Source organism: Salmo trutta, chromosome 17, assembly GCF_901001165.1.
Source record: "Salmo trutta chromosome 17, fSalTru1.1, whole genome shotgun sequence".
Classification (NCBI taxonomy): domain Eukaryota; kingdom Metazoa; phylum Chordata; class Actinopteri; order Salmoniformes; family Salmonidae; genus Salmo; species Salmo trutta.
In genome coordinates this window covers 15,554,939-15,572,098 of record NC_042973.1, presented here as the reverse complement: position 1 = coordinate 15,572,098, position 17,160 = coordinate 15,554,939, and the positions used below count along the sequence as shown (strand labels likewise).

At 44.5% G+C, this 17,160-nt stretch overlaps 1 protein-coding gene across 2 annotated transcripts in view; it reads right to left on the bottom strand.

Moving 5' to 3' along the window:
* Positions 1 to 15,839, bottom strand: part of abca7 (ATP-binding cassette, sub-family A (ABC1), member 7) — a 41,184-nt gene extending 25,345 nt beyond the window's left edge. For both annotated transcript variants that reach the window (XM_029695844.1, XM_029695845.1), the window contains exons 1-15: positions 15,724 to 15,839; positions 13,695 to 13,797; positions 13,177 to 13,270; positions 11,932 to 12,073; positions 11,473 to 11,600; positions 11,189 to 11,310; positions 9,318 to 9,512; positions 8,460 to 8,552; positions 7,963 to 8,200; positions 7,561 to 7,700; positions 7,292 to 7,408; positions 6,777 to 6,968; positions 6,231 to 6,436; positions 3,019 to 3,195; positions 2,558 to 2,780 (exon numbers count right to left, since the gene is read on the bottom strand). In XM_029695844.1, the coding sequence (XP_029551704.1) occupies positions 2,558 to 2,780; positions 3,019 to 3,195; positions 6,231 to 6,436; positions 6,777 to 6,968; positions 7,292 to 7,408; positions 7,561 to 7,700; positions 7,963 to 8,200; positions 8,460 to 8,552; positions 9,318 to 9,512; positions 11,189 to 11,310; positions 11,473 to 11,600; positions 11,932 to 12,073; positions 13,177 to 13,270; positions 13,695 to 13,760 (2,133 nt within the window). In that variant the 5' untranslated portion in view covers positions 13,761 to 13,797; positions 15,724 to 15,839. The remainder of the gene's footprint in view (positions 1 to 2,557; positions 2,781 to 3,018; positions 3,196 to 6,230; positions 6,437 to 6,776; positions 6,969 to 7,291; positions 7,409 to 7,560; positions 7,701 to 7,962; positions 8,201 to 8,459; positions 8,553 to 9,317; positions 9,513 to 11,188; positions 11,311 to 11,472; positions 11,601 to 11,931; positions 12,074 to 13,176; positions 13,271 to 13,694; positions 13,798 to 15,723) is intronic.
* Positions 15,840 to 17,160: the final 1,321 nt, after the last annotated feature.

Here is a 17,160-nt window from a genome sequence, read left to right as displayed (position 1 = left end):
AGGGATACTTAATGTTAGATCCCTCACTTCCAAGGCAGTTATAGTCAATGAACTAATCACTGATCATAATCTTGATCCTGACTGAAACATGCCTTAAGCCTGATGAATTTACTGTGTTAAATGAGGCCTCACCTCTTGGTTACACTAGTGACCATATCTCCCGCGCATCCCGCAAAGGTGTTGCTAACATTTACGATAGCAAATTTCAATTTACAAAAAACCCCTTGACGTATTCGTCTTTTGAGCTTCTAGTCATGAAATCTATGCAGCCTACTCAATCACTTTTTATAGCTACTGTTTACAGGCCTCCTGGTCCATATACAGCGTTCCTCACTGAGTTCCCTGAATTCCTATCGGACTTTGTAGTCATGGCAGATAATATTCAAATTTTTGGTGACTTTAATATTCACATGGAAAAGTCCACAGACCCACTCCAAAAGGCTTTCGGAGCCATCATCGATTCAGTGGGTTTGTCCAACATGTCTCCGGACATACTCACTGCCACAGTCATACTCTGGACTTAGTTTTGTCCCGTGGAATAAATGTTGTGGATCTTAATGTTTTTCCTCATAATCCTGGACTATCGGACCACCATTTTATTATGTTTGCAATCGCAACAAATAATCTGCTCAGACCCCAACCAAGGATCATCAAAAGCCGTGCTATAAATTCTCGGACAACCCAAAGATTCTTAGATGCCCTTCCAGACTCCCTCCGCCTACACAAGGACGTCAGAGTGCAACAATCAGTTAACCACCTAACTGAGGAACTCAATTTAACCTTGCGCAATACCCTAGATGCAGTCGCACCCCTAACAACAAAAAAACATTTATCATAAGAAACTAGCTCCCTGGTAAACAGAAAATACCCGAGCTCTGAAGCAAGCTTCCAGAAAATTGGAACGGAAACGGCACTACGCCAAATTGGAAATCTTCCGACTAGCTTGGAAAGACAGTACCGTGCAGTATCGAAGAGCCCTCACTGCTGCTCGATCATCCTATTTTTCCAACTTAATTGAGGAAAATAAAAGCAATCCCCCCCAAAAATATGATACTGTCGCAAAGCTAACTAAAAAGCAGCATTCCCCAAGAGAGGATGGCTTTCACTTCAGCAGTGATAAATTCATGAACTTCTTTGACGAAAAGATCATGATCATTAGAAAGCAAATTACAGACTCCTCTTTAAAATCTGCGTATTCCATGCAAAGCTTAGTTGTCCTGAGTCTGCACAACTCTGCCAGGACCTAGGATCAAGGGAGACACACAAGTTTTTTAATACTATATCTCGTGACACATTGAATCATGGCCTCTAAACCTTCAAGCTGCATACTGGACCCTATTCCAACTAAACTACTGAAAGAGCTGCTTCCTGTGCTTGGCCCTCCTATGTTGAACATAATAAATCGTCTCTCTATCCACCGGATGTGTACCGAACTCACTAGAAATGGCAGTAATAAAGCCTCTCTTGAAAAAGTCAAACCTTGACCCAGAAAATATAAAAGACTATCGGCCTATATCGAATCTCGCATTCCTCTCAAAAATGTTAGAAAAAGCTGTTGTGCAGCAACTCACTGCCTTCCTGAAAACAAACAATGTATATGAAACGCTTCAGTCTGGTTTTAGACCCCATCATAGCACTGAGTCTGCACTTGTGAAGGTGGCAAATTACCTTTTAATGGCGTCAGACTGAGGCTCTGCATCTGTCCTCGTGCTCCTAGACCTTAGTGCTGCTTTTGATCCTATCGATCACCACATTCTTCTGGAGAGATTGGAAACCCAAATTGGTCTACACGGACAAGTTCTGGCCTGGTTTAAATCTTATCTGTCGGAAAGATGACAGTTTGCCTCTGTGGATGGTTTGTCCTCTGACAAATCAACTGTAAGTGTTCCTATCTGGAGTCAATCTGGAGTATTTCTCCTGTCTTATGCAGTGTCCTATGTGAATGCAAGTATGCTCTCTCTTTCTTTCTTTCTCTCTCTCGGAGGACCTGAGCCCTAGAACCATGCCTCAGGACTACCTGGCCTGATGACTCCTTGCTGTCCCCAGTCCACCTGGCCGTGCTGCTGCTCCAGTTTCAACTGTTCTGCCTGCGGCTATGGAACCCTGACCTGTTCACCGGACGTGCTATCTGTCTCAGACCTGCTGTTTTCAACTCTCTAGAGACAGCAGGAGCGGTAGAGATACTCTGAATGATCGGCTATGAAAAGCCAACTGACATTTACTCCTGAGGTGCTGACCTGTTTCACCCTCAACAACCACTGTGATTATTATTATTTGACCCTGCTGGTCATCTATGAACATTTGAACATCTTGTTTTGTTATAATCTCCGCCCGGCACATCCAGAAGAGGACTGGCCACCCCTCATAGCCTGATTCCTCTAGGTTTCTTCCTAGGTTCTGGCCTTTCTAGGGAGTATTTCCTAGCCTAGTGCTTCTACACCTGCATTGCTTGCCGTTTGGGGTTTCAGGCTGGGTTTCTGTACAGCACTTTGTGACATCGTGTGATGTAAGAAGAGTTTTATAAATACATTTGATTGATTGATATTAGACCACATGCCTTGAGCAGAGCAATGAGGAGGCCGGCGCTGACCAGGAAGGGCACCAGGCTGCTGATGAACCAGCTGACCCACAGCTGGCCTGTACCAAGCCCCATGATCCTCATGGTCTCCTTGAGCCGTGCCTCCTTCTCGTACACCACACCCTTGATGATCATGGCCACCGAGTAGATCCACGCCAGCGTCATGAACAGGGGCAGCGAGCGGTTCAGCACGCGTAGAAAACTGGAAGAGGGATAGAGGAAAATAGAAGGTAAGGAGGGAAGAGAGGTATGAGGTAGTATGGGTGGGTAATAGATAGTATGTGAAAACGTTTCATAGAGCATGAAAAAAAGAAAAAGTTAAGAGTGAGAGGAGGATGGGTGGGGAAAAAAGTTGATAAGGAGGTTGAGGAGGTTTTTAAATCTCAGTTGACTGAATTTGACAGGGATCCTACCCAAATGTGACTTAAAGTTCTACTCACACGTCATCTACGTAGCAGGGGTAAGGCATCTGCTGGATGTAGAGGCCAGTGGACTGCTCCACACCGCTCAGCACACGGGCCACAGCTCTCTCCACCAGGTCCTGTACATACACAAAGCCCCCCCAGATGTAGCGCATGTCACTGAAGGGGTCAGCTGCTGGGCCCGGGTCCCAGAACCTGGGGGGGAAACATTCCCATGAACATTATATTGGTATTGTAATGCAGCAGCACCATGGTTGTATCTAAAGCAATAGTGGAAGTCTATCAGGGGATAATGTACCCACAATTATTTTAGGCAGGGGGCAACAGAGCTAGCCAGGGTTACCAGCCCTTATTCTTTGTATCAGCAACTCAGCTCAAAAGAAGTGGGCTATAATTCGGGTAAAAACTTTTAAAATCATCTGTGGTGTACATCGGACAAGTCACCAGGTGGAGACTCGTCGAGGCCTGGTGACAGACGGAGTCTACATCACGCGGCAGTGGCTCCCTTTGCTGGACGTGCCAGGTCTTGACGGGTCCCCCGGCCAGGACTAATTGGGGCTGGTGAGGCTCACCAGCCATACGGGGCCCTTAAAGCTGCCAGGAGGGCAGCACATGGGGGGGTTGGAGATAGTGAGAGGATGCAACCGGACAGACGTCCTCACGGTCTGCTAGAATCGAGGGGCTCGGTGTTCTACCCCAGAGGAGACAGAATTCTCCGGAGCGCAGAATGCTGTAACCTGGAAGAGGTCTTCTGGAGAAGACCGGTTTCTTTTCGTTCCTTTTTCTTTATTGTTTTAAATAAACACCATTGAAACTGAGGTATCACACTTGTGTCCGATCTGTGTTAACGTCTTCATCAAACCCCCTGGTCTGCCACAAGTGGTGGAGAATGCGGGCAAGTCTGACAACGTGGTCAGACCAGGGTTGACGTTTACACAGTATCAGCATGGATGAGTTCGTTCGGGCCCAACAAGCACAACAGGACATTCAGGAACGAACGCTGGAAGAACAGTGTCTACAGAGTGTCTGCCTGCTGGAGGAAGTCAGGAAGCTGCGAGGAGAAACACAGACCGAATCTCATACTAATCAGTTCTTAATCAAGCGGAGGATGATGACGTCGAGACCTACCTCTGCACGTTCGAACAGACAGCACTCCGGGATGGATGGCCCAAGGCCCCGTTGCTGTCCGGAGATGCCCAAAAGGCGTATTATGACCTCAACACCGAACAGGCGGCTAACTATGACTGTTTCAAGAGTGAGGTACTCAGCCGCTATGGGTACAGCCTGGCACGTCGGGCCCAACTGGTCCACAACTGGAGGTTCATAACTGGAGGTTCATGACCGAAGCTTCCCCCCCGAGCCCAGATGAGCGACCTACTGCACATCACCAGAGCATGACTCCTAACCGACATAGCCACCCCCCCGTTATCGACAAAGTGGTCATGGATTCCTTCTTTCGGGTGCGACCTTATGACTTGAAAAGGGCGGCAAGCCTACGAGCGCCCCAGACCTTGGAGGACCTCTTGGGAGCCGTGGAGACACACCAGAATACTGAGGCCCTGTTGAAGGGGATGCAGGCCGAGGCGGGGAACCCTCGAAGGGGACCCCACCACTGTACTCCCCAATCCGACAGTCAGCCAGGCTGAAGGACTGTAGACCCGCGGAGAGACAGCCGGTTGGAGAGTCGACCCTTCGCCGACGACCCAAGGTGGATGAAGACTAAAGGAGGTGTTGAGTGTGGCGCCCGGGGACACCTCGCATGGAATTGCCGGTTCGAGAGGAGTCGATGCCATCAGCGGGCCACGCAATAAACTACGTCACCTCCTGTTGGGCCCACAGAGAACCGCCAGCACCCATGGTCCGGTTGAAAGTCAACGGTCATAACAGCCACGTTCTGTTGGATTCCGGGAGTGTGGCAACGCTCGTACAAGCGCGACTGCTGGACCATCCGACCGACCGTGGTAAGGAGATGTCTGTCTCCTGTGTCCACGGCGACACCAAGCGGCATTCAACTGGGCAGGCCTCCATCGTGACACCACAAGGGAACTGCCAGTTGGTGGTGGGTGCCATACCCAAGTTGCCGGTACCCCTCCTCGTGGGGGAGATTGTCCTCCATTTGCGGCACTGTGGAGGCACGAGCTGGGAAAAAAGAAAGAGTACGACCCGGCGACGGACCGCAAGCGGTTGCCAACCCTGTGTCTACGGACCCGGAGTCAGATTCCGTGGGGGCGCCGGAACCAACGTCACCTAGTGAACAACCGGAGGAGCCCATGCTCCTCCTCCTCGATTTTGAGGGACCTGCTGACACACCTGCCCCGAGCCCCGAAGGGACAGTTCGGGACCGCCCAGTGGGAGGATCCGAACTTCAAAGTCGCGTCCCAAGTGATAACGGTGGATGGCCAGTTCTTCTGGGGAAAAGTGACTAGCGATGTCACTATTTCCAAATAAAAAAGAACCTGTTGTATCAGGAGACGCACGAACAGGGGGAACTTCGAGGGGTGTTGTTGCTGCTGAACTTCGAGGGGTGTTGTTGTTGCTGAACTTCGAGGGGTGTTGTTGCTGCTGAACTTCGAGGGGTGTTGTTGCTGCTGAAGAACAGTCAAAACTGTTCTTCAGCTGGCCCACACTCATTTTTTGGGGGTGCACCTGGGAATGGAGAAGACCCAGGAACGGATCACCGCCCGGTACATCACTGGGGCCAAGCTTCCTGCCATCAAGAACCTCTATACCAGGCGGTGTTAGAGGAAGGCCCTACAAATTGTCAAAGACTCCAGCCACCCTAGTCATAGACTGTTCTCTCTGCTACCGCACAGCAAATGGTACAGAAGCGCCAAGTCTAGGTCCATAAGACTCCTGAACAGCTAATCAAATGGCTACCCAGACTATTTTCATTGCCCCCCTCTTTTAAACTGCTGCAACTCTGTGTATTATATATGCATAGTCACTTCAACTCTACCTACATGTACATATTACCATAATTACCTTGACTAACCGGTGCTCCCACACATTGACTCTGTACCGGTAGCCCCTGTATATAGACTCGCTACTGTTATTTTACTGCTGTTCTTTAATTATTTTTTACTTTTATTTTTTACTTAACACTTATTGGTTAAGGGCTTGTAAGTAAGCATTTCACAGTATTCGGCACGTGACAAATCTAGTTTGATTTGATGACCCAAAATACAACCAATAGCATTGTTCATATCAAACGTTCCCCTGAGTGAGTTTACCTGTCCTTGATCTTGTTGGTGCGTGCGACATCGTCGATGTCCATGCGGATCTTGTAGGTGACATGAGGGGGCAGACCGGGTAAGGACGTGTTGGGAAGGAGGAACACTATGCCAGCCCAGAACTCTCTCTCCTCCAACAGCTCCAAGGCCCTGTCAATCATCTGTCCCTCTGTGGCAGCACCCTCCAGCTTGTTCAGGGAGAAACACTGAAGGATAACAAGGACATGAGTAACATTACAGTACAAAACAATGTACAAGATAAACATAATGTAACTCAATGTGAGGGAATGGGTGAAGTTATACACGCTGTAATAAGTACATACACAATGGCTGAAACCACAACTGTAGACTAGTGAAGCTAACTCAGACACAATGCCAATGAGGACTTCTAATTCAGTGGTAGAACAACTAAACTAATTAGACTAATTAACGGTTAAGTAAAAGTTACACTAATCATGGCCTTGACAAGCTCTTCAGAACCAGGGTTGGTGATCACTGATCTACAATACGCAGCATAGATGGTTGAGTAGGAGGAGGGGTAGCTACCTGGGTGACTTGAGCCAGAGTGGTGATGGTGTTGTTCAGGTCGGAGTACACGTCCAGCCAGGTAGGGGGCGCTCCTTCTTTCCTGGGTTCATTGGGCGTGGACAGGAAGCGGGCAATGCGCTTGGCTGTCCAGGAAGTGTTCTCCAGCTGCAAATTAACCAACACGGCCACCTCTGGCCGCCTCAGCAGATCCTGTCACACAGTGGAAGTGACACGGTTGGCCAAAACTGCCAAATGAGGAGGATTTCAATGGCGAAGGCCAGACTAGAAATAGTACCACTCTCACCAGAGAGGCTCTAATTTCTAGAAGTTCTGGCTGGCTGGGTCCTATGGTATGGACTACTTGGCACTTAAGCAATGTATACAGTAGGCTCTTCATATACACAACATACAATAATAATAGTGACCATGCACTTTGGTTGTGATGTCATAGCTACAGCCACATAGAATTCACGATGACATTTTCTTAATCAAGACGGTTCCAGGTTTGTTGGCATTTTTAATGTGTGCAGTACCTGCAGCAGCTGTATCTCCACACTACTCTCCATGTAGGTCTTGATACCAGGTGCCACCTCCATCCAGGCACCATTCAGCTCCTGTAGGATCTGCAGGTCCTGGAAGGTCTTGTTCACCTATGAATGAAGACAGAGGAACATAGAAGAAAACAGAAAATATTTCATGAAAATAAATTGTTACAAACATAGAGCAAAGAGAAAATTGTACAACACCAATAAATACAGAGCGAATGGAATGAGTGTGAAAAGACAACAGAGGCTTGATGTACCTCTTTCATGACGTCGAGTACGGCAGGGGTGTCTGGTGTGTACAGCAGTTTGCCAATGAACAGGGGCTTGATCCCTCGCCACACAATGCGAGACAGTGGGTTGGACTCCAGGCTCTGGATCAAGCTTTTACAGTACGGGGCTGGGAGAACCAACACAACACCCATGTTAGGTAGGTTGTCGGCTCATCAGCTCACCACTTATTGTAAACAATACACCTTTTGAACGTACATCAATTCATCCACCATCCAAAAAGAAGAAAACACATGTCAATCTAATTATTAAATCCCCTTTCATCCATGATGATCTACAGTTATGCTAGTTTTGACTTTCATTAGTATTAGCTAATGCTACCACACATAAACCCTATAGATATCTAGTGAACTTTGAAATCTCTCTCTCACTGGTGACGTTGTCCTTGTCCATGTCGTTGTCCTCGGTGCCGTTCTTGCCCAGGAAGGACTTGATGTCGTTGTCCTCGTACCAGTTGAGTGAAGGGATCCTCTCGCCGCCCACCTCAGGGTGGCCACACATAATCCTGGAGAAGGCCCTGAAGCTCTCCCGCGGCAGGCTTGAACGGTTCTCTGGCGAGAGCAGACGCAGCTCCGAGTTCAACTCCCTAAAGCTAGCGAGAGAGGACAGCTAGCGGGAAAAAAAGAGCGAGTATGAGAGAAAAGAGGAAAAAGAAAGGAGAGAGAAGAAGGAGGGGAGATGCAACATTAATGGATTTTCCTGCAGGCGGGTGTGAAGCCTTGTTTTGCTACTACTGAGAGAGAATGTGTTTTAGGCAGTGTCACAAAGCTATCAAGGCAGGTATTCAAGCTTGAACGGCTAACTATAGAAATATCTCATTCTCATTTACCTAAGAGATATAGGAAAGAATAGAAGATGGTGTTCTTACGTCATCCATGAGTACTGCCAACTCCTTGGACACGGAGGTGACCGCTTGACTGATGACCCGGAGGTCACCGGCGTTGGCCCTCAGTCTGTCTCTCTGAGGGAGGAAAGGACAGCCAGGATTAACCTTAGGATTTAGCTCGATCTGTTATCCACATCTAGAGACTCTGAAGATTGGAGATTCTATTGTGCAATGATATTCTATGTTAGTGTTAAGAGTATAATGCCACATTAGCACAAATGCTATAGTAAATTAGCTTTGTAAAAACCTTCAAACAGTTTTATTCCCCAATACAAATTAATTTTGAGCTCACCTAAACATTTCTAATTAAAGCCACATAATTGCAGAGGGTCCGCTCATATAATAATCTAATCCAAAAGTAAATGGCCAAACTGAACAAGCAATTTACTCCACATTTCTTATAGAATTCAGTGGATTATATAGGCCAGACTATTATTTTCCACTGCTACTGTGAATTGAGTGCATATTTAGTAAGCGTTTTAATGTAGTCCCTGTAACTAAAGTCTTTTGGAAGGTGGATGATAGACAGATGCTCTTAGCTTGTTCACGGCTAAGAACATGACACAGCAGTTGATTCATTAACTTCATGCATACAGTACTTGATTCTTGGAAGACAATAATAAGCACCTGTTGTCAGGTAGAATTATCTATAAAAGAGCAAGCAGACATACTATGTGACCCATTGTTATAGCATAGAAAAATACATTTTCCTCCAAGATTGTCTGAATAGTTTTGTCATCAAGTTAATTTACATGCACTTCGATAGGAAAACAGCAATATATTTTTCCTTTCACAACAACATGAACAGCCACGGACAGAGAGTGTGCGACCTCAACTGACCGTGAAGAACTTGCTGAAGTCCAGCTGGGAGAGGAAGAGCTGCTCTGCTTGCTGCAGGGTGTCGGCTGGGATGGCACAGAGCTGGCTCTGCAGCTCCGCCATAGAATCCTCTTGATCTACAGTGAGGAACTGGCTCAGCACAGTACCATTGCACACAATGTCCTTCAGCATCACCCCAGTGCCTGCCAGAGACACCTACAAATCAAATCAAATTGTATTGGTCACATACACATATTTAGCAGATGTTAATGCGGGTGTAGCGAAATGCTGTGTTCCTAGCTCCAAGAGTGCAGTAATATATATCTAATATAATATCTAACAGTTCACAAAAATACACACAAATCTAAAAGAAAAATAATGGAATTAAAAAATATATGAATATTAGGACGAGCAATGTCGGAGAGGCATTGACTAAAATACAGTTGATACATATGAAATGAGTAAATATGTAAACATTATTAAAGTGACTAGTGTTCCGTTATTAAAGTGGCCAGTGATTCCATGTCTACATAGGGTAGCAGCCTCTAAGGTGGGAGGTTGAGTAACCAGGTGGTAGCCGGCTAGTGATGGCTATTTAACAGTCTGATGGCCTTGAGATAGAAGCTGTTTTTCAGTCTCTCGGTCCCAGCTTTGATTCACCTGTACTGACCTCGTCTTCTGGATGATAGTGGGGTGAACAGGCAGTGGCTCTGGTGGTTGATGTCCTTGATGATCTTTTTGGCCTTCCTGTGACATCGGGTGCTGTAGGTGTCCTGGAGGGCAGGCAGTGTACCCCTGGTGATGCGTTGGGCAGACCACACCACCCTCTGGAGAGCTCTGCGGTTGCAGGCGGTGCAGTTGCCGTACCAGGCGGTGATACAGCCCGACAGGATGCTCTCAATTGTGCATATGTAAAAGTTTGTGATGGTCTTCGGGGCCAAGCCATATTTCTTCAGTATCCTGAGGTTGAAGAGGCGCTGTTGCGCCTTCTTCACCACACTCTCTGTGTGGGTGGACCATTTCAGATCGTCAGTGATGTGTACCCCGAGGAACTTGAAGCTTTCCACCTTCTCCACTGCGGTCCCGTCGATGTGGATAGGGGCGTGCTCCCTCTGCGGTTTCCTGAAGTCCACGATCAGCTCCATCGTTTTGTTGATGTTGAGAGAGTGGTTATTTTCCTGGCACCATTCCACCAGGGCCCTCACCTCCTCCCTGTAGGCTGTCTCGTCATTGTTGGTAATCAGGCCTACTATGGTTGTGTCGTCTGCAAATTTTATGATGAGTTGGAGGCGTGTGGCCACGCAGTCATGGGTGAACAGGGAGTACAGGAGGGGGTTGAGTATGCACACTTGTGGGGCCCCTGTGTTGAGGATCAGCAAAGTGGAGGTTTTGTTTCCTACCTTTACCACCTGGGGGCGGCCCGTCAGGAAGTCCAGGACCAAGTCGCACAGCGCGGGGTTCAGACCCAGGTCGCCGAGCTTGATGATGAGCTTGGAGGGTACTATGGTGTTGAAGGCTGTGCTATAGTCAATGAACAGCATTCTTACATACTGTAGGTATTCCTCTTGTCCAGAGAGATACATGTGGTCAAGAAGATACCCAAAGACACAGAAGAGTGGGCCCATGTGGCTCAGTTGGTTGAGAATGGCGCTTGCAACTTCAGGGTTGTAGGTTTGATTTCCACGAGGGACCATTATGAAATTGTATACACTCACTACTGTAAGTCGCTCTGGACTGTCTGCTATATAATGTAAGTAGCTGTGTATATAGTCAGGTTTATGTTCACCGCTGATTCAATTAGGTTTTTTTCTGTGCACATACTACCTTGGTTGAACTCATGAGATACTTTTAGCCTGACTGGGAGTCAACGTGTGGTTTACTGCAGTGCTTACCACCTGAAAGTTCAGGCGAGCCCTGAACAGCTGGTCTAGGGCAGAGGGAGACAGGCTGCCATTGGTCAGAAGAAAGTTGGAGAAGGTCTGATTGGCTCGCAGGTATTCTCCCACAGGAAGATCTATAACGCAAACAAAAAACATGAATCAGGACATAACAGGACAACAAAACAGCACAGACACTTGACACTTCATTGTTTTCTCCTGTTTGAGACAATCCACAAAGAGAATTTGCAGACTGCAATGCTCTGATCCGTATTCACTGTCTGAAGACAGCCACATACTTGGCCAGGCGCCTGGCCTCTCTCCAAGTCTCCGTATAGTATCTAGAAGGTCCTGAAAGCCAGAGAAGGCTGTCTGGTTGCCACTGTAGGATAGGATTGTCTGGGAGTCCACTAACAGTCGAGAGAGTCTGCAGGAGAAAAAAAACACTTGGGGTGAGATGGAGAGATAAAACGGTTTTATGGATTGGTTGTTATACAATTAAAGCTTCATATCAAACAACTGAGTGGCATGCAGTAGGGTTGGAAGTCAACTCCAATTCAGTTTAAATAAAAAATAAACATGTTGAAATGTTCTGATTCCAACACATGCCCTAAATCATATACTTTAATTGTATCACATAATCTGGCTTAGAACACTTTTATCAGAACACATTGAAACAGAACAGAACAAATCCCTGATGTTCAACAACCACCAATTAAGTACTTTGGCCACACACAAATACACTGCAGTACACCCACATGGAGTTGTCAAAGTTGCCCACCCGCCCTGGGGTCTCCCCCTGAGTGGGGTTGTGGAAGCAGGGGTTGTTGATGTTGCAGATGATTCCCTGAACCCATGGCAGGGTGCCTGCTGAGGGAAGTGCCTTGTTGGGGAAATGACCTGGAATTACACACACACGCACACACACGTTAGCTGTGGGATTGACCTGAGACATGCAAAACACTGTTGAACTGTTGCCTAGTTCCTGTGATAGATTTTGATGTGTGTAATAATCACACTCCTTTCAACACAGTAAGATTGGCCTTGTCTCTGAGATGTCTGTCAGAACATTGTTAATCCAATGAGTCCCACCTTCAAACCCCGTTTAAACATTGTGTGTTTGAACTACAGACGATCAGAATCGCACATAGCTGCTGTCACGTACACCACACAGTTGTCACTGACTAGTTGGATCTTCATTTTCCACTGAGAAAACAATTTCTGTACTTACAGCATTCATAAACATTCATTTTTATCAGGTTTTTGCTTTGGCTAACCTTATTCTTATTGACATTTGTCAATAAAGCTCATGAATGCAACTGTTTATGTCAAATTGTGTTGTGTTCTACTTGTTGCCCTGGTTGTCCTGAAAAGAAAAGGGTAAATCACTTCATTGTGAGGCTAAATATAAGGGCTGGACATGCAGATACATTTATTTGCTATTTTATTAGGATCCCCATTAGCTGTTGCAAAAGCAGCAGCTACTCTTCCTGGGGTCCACACAAAACATAATAGACAAGAACAGCTCAAAGACAGAACTACATTTTTAAAAAACAATTTAAAAAAAGGCATACGCAGCCTACATATCAATACATACACAAACTATCTAGGTCAAATAGTCAGATACATTTAAAGGCCATTTTTGCTGGGGTCTCGAGACTGATAGGATTCATGTGAGAGGCAACCAGTCATGATGTGAACTATGGACAAATGTAAACACTGAGATTGAGCTAAAATACATACAATGTTACATCTGTGAAATTGACCCACTGCATGACAAGAGTCCACAAATAAGCAAGACGACGATGAAGAGCAGAACAGGCTGGAAAAAGTCTGGCGGCACCCAGAATTACTCTCACCTAGCTAATCAGCTTATGTGGTTGGCTGGAAATTTCTGAGGCAGGGAGGGAGAGCTTAACCTGTGTGTTACAGCAGAGCTGGTAGGCAGTTGACACGAGAGCAACACTGTCAACACAAGAGTAGACTGACTGATGGGCACTCACATTGGCTCTGTTTGTAGGGAGGATGAGAGTGACGCACTGAGATGAGGATGAGGAAGAGGAACAGAGGCCAGACCAGCTCGATAATCAACTGGACCTGGAGGGAGGGAGGGATTACATCATCACACACATTAGGCTAATAGTGGCTAGTAGCTAGCACTGCCTTATGTTAGGAGTCTTAAGACAACAGATTGCACCTGTAGCTTAATGGTCAAAAAGGCCGAATTCATTTGTTAGGTTACATCATGGATATCAATTTCATTCATGATTAAAAAGGGGCCATGGTCAATAGGAACGTTAGAATCAGAAGTGGTACATAGAGACATGTTGGCTTTACATAACAAGTGGTACACACATACATGTTTGCTCTTTATAACACGTGGTACATTGAGACATGCTGGCTCTTTATAAATGGTGGTACATAGAGACATGTTGGCTCTTAATATCCTAATTTCATCTGTTAATGTGATGTAGGGCCAACTACTGCTACACCACTGAACATGTGCCAGTTCAGTTCCCACCTTGTTCCTCCTGCGGTAAGTGATGTTCTTCCAGAGCAGGAGCAAGAGCTGAGTCCCGATCCCCATGTTGTGCTGCAAGGTGCTACCAAGCCATAGTGCAGCACTATAGGAACAAAACATGAGGGAGAGCAGTTGGACACCTGTGTCTTGACTAAAAAAGTATTTTCTGACCAAAGAAAATGAACTAAACAACAGCAGTGTGAGCACCTCGACTTGGAAATGTAAAATTAGCAGAAAAATGTGGATATTTGTTATCTTAACATATTCCTTATTGCCAGAGTACATGGCTAATTCAGGTGCAGACAGGAGCACACTGTAAGTCCCACATCCTCACAGGGAGTCTGAAGACACTGATAGATCACGACAGGCCAGCTTAATCCAGACAATAAACATTCTCTTTAACAAACATCTGTACTTCACAGATGCAGTGTAGCTTCAGTTGGAAAACTTTGAGTAATGTCATCTAGTGCGGGATAAATATTTAACAAAAACGCAATGAAATAGCATGAAGATGAGGGTACTATGCTATTACGTCACAAAGGAGAGAACATTAATCTGCTCAGGACTCCCCCTAAATTGATCCTGCAATCCTCATTATCCCAATTGGTTTACGTGATTCTGAGATTTCTAAATTAACTTTTGCTCAACAAATGCTTCCACGTCTTATAATTTGTTGATAAACAGCATTGTGTCATCTAAATGAATTCACCAGCAAACAAGTGTGATTTCACTTGTAAATTCACCTCACTCATTTTTCATAGGCCTATCCCTAGTGCCAAGCTGTTATGTGTGCATTCATCTGTGTTCAACGATGCACTTTATCCGCATTAAACCTTTATAACATGCTCATTATCATAATGTGCAAATAAATGAATACAATACATGCTCAATAAGTTCCTTTTCTTTAAACATCTCCACAACAACCAGATCAAAATGGTAAGGCTGATGTCAGACATGGAATTGACTATATGAAACACAATTCAATTGAGAACCCAGATGGGGCCTGGATGAATGACACTAGTAGAGATACAGCAGTAGAGATACTCTGAATGATCGGCTATGAAAAGCCAACTGACATTTACTCCTGAGGTGCTGACCTGTTGCACCCTCGACAACCACTATGATTATTATTATTTGACCCTGCTGGTCATCTATGAACATTAGAACATCTTGGCCATGTTCTGTTATAATCTCCACCCAGCCCAGCCAGAAGAGGACTGGCCACCCCTCATAGCCTGGTTCCTCTCTAGGTTTCTTCCTAGGTTCTGGCCTTTCTAGGGGAGTTTTCCTAGCCACCGTGCATTGCTTGCTGTTTGGGGTTTTAGGTAGGGTTTCTGTACAGCACTTTGAGATATCAGCTGATGTAAAAAGGGCTTTATAAATAAATTTGATTTGACTAGAGGTCAGAAGACAAATTGGCCTACTTAAACCAACCTGGTCTACCCCCATAGAGAATATTAACTGACCTGGGCTCAAATTAAATACCGCACCCTAAAATGAATAAGAGAGACATTACTAAATGTTTGACAATGGATGACCACATATTTTGAAAGTATTCTCAACATTTCACACAATTTGGGGTACACACCTGAGAACGTATGTCAACAACATGCCATACCAGGCAATGCTACACAGCGATCACTCAAATGTAGGCTAACACGTTCATTACTAATGAATTCACTTCAAATTAAGGTCTTAATTAATCAAATTATAACTAAATTAAATGTAATCATTTACAGGGCTATATACCAGTGTTATTCATTCAAACAAGTCAGCAAAAATGTCTGTTCAAAAATTCATATAATCAAACTATAAAAGCAGACAAATAATTATGTAACATTAAAATAAATGACTGGTTATACACGTTATCATAGCTACAAAAATGGACAGAATATAACAATTGTACATGCTCTTCTCCCAAAGTGACGCTAACGCGTTTGGGATAAAGCAGCCTACGCAGTATTAAGGATTAAATTAGGTAATTTAGCCGAAAGAGAGGCATCCCGGGACAATAATGTAATAGGCTCACCTTTTGCATGAATGACAATATTCCTATTTATCACTGTAAATGTCCCAAATAAGTATTTTCGGTTCCGCATTGACGTAAACTGTGTGTGTGTGTGTGTGTATCTCATGTGTTTGTAATTGGAGATGAAATCTACAGACTGCACGCCCACTGGTGGATGTTTATTGGCTAAAGGAGGATTATGACAGGGGTTACAGAAACCGGTTTCCTGTCTCATTGGTTGCAACACCGTCAATTCTACCGCTATTTTGGTACACAAAGGAAGCTGGTTGGCCAGGAGTATGACACGTACAGTGTTACACAAGGTCGATTACTACTACATAATAATGGTCTCTTTCAGAATGAACCATAAGTATTACCCTGCGAATCATTACCTGAAGAAACTCAAAAAATACATTAACATTGATTGTGCTTTTTGTGTTGAACATCCAGAAACAGTTTCGCATTTATTTTGGCATTGTCTACATGTAAAACAATTATGGAAAGATATTCACAGTTTTATAATTGTTAATATTCTTGAAGACTTTTGTTTTTTATGGGAGAATGTGCTGCTCGGTTTCCTTAACCATAATAAAGATAAAGAAAAACAATTTTCATATTCATAAATGTAAATTCACTAATAAAAAAACACTTCTGTGTTTTCTATAAGGAATTCGAGCAGTACATTAAGACCAATAATCTAATAAGAAAGCTGTTAAAGCAATAATTTGTAATTTGTTGTATCCCCTAGCATATTTGATCATTGTCTAGTTGTGTACGTCTTGTATGTATACAGACTTTTCTACATTATAAAAAAATATATATATATATTATTTTTAAAAACTACTACATAATAATAACAGAAAAAGGTAGGGGAATACATTTTTAGGTGTAGAATAAAACAATATAACCCAACATTTCAAAACTAAAACATGTATAGACGGTTTACAAATATTTTAGAGGCAATATAGATTATTTTTTACCTTAATTTTATCAGGGAGTAATACTGAGTCCAAGGTCTCTTTTACAGATCAGCCTGAATTAAATAAATTACAGAAAATACACATCAATATAAATACAAAACGCAGAAAAAAACACATTCATCAGTAATAAGGTCCTCAGTCAGCTTTCTGAATTACCCTAGAGGCACCAAAACTTCACATTTAAGAACATTTTGAAGATTGCACCTTATTTGTTTAACAAGAAAACTAAAAGCTGATTTACCTAAATCAGTAGAGACCAAAGGAATTCCCAGACTTAACCATCCCTGAGACCGGGTGTGGTAACTCATATGTCTAAAGTTCAGTAAAGATATTAGGTACAGTGGAACTTTTTGTAAAAGGGCTTTATAAATGAAAACATAGCAATGTATCAACCTACGTGACATCAATGAGGGTCAACCAACTTTCTGGTAGAGAATGCAGTGAGGAGTACTAAAATTGTTGCCCGTAATAAAGCGCA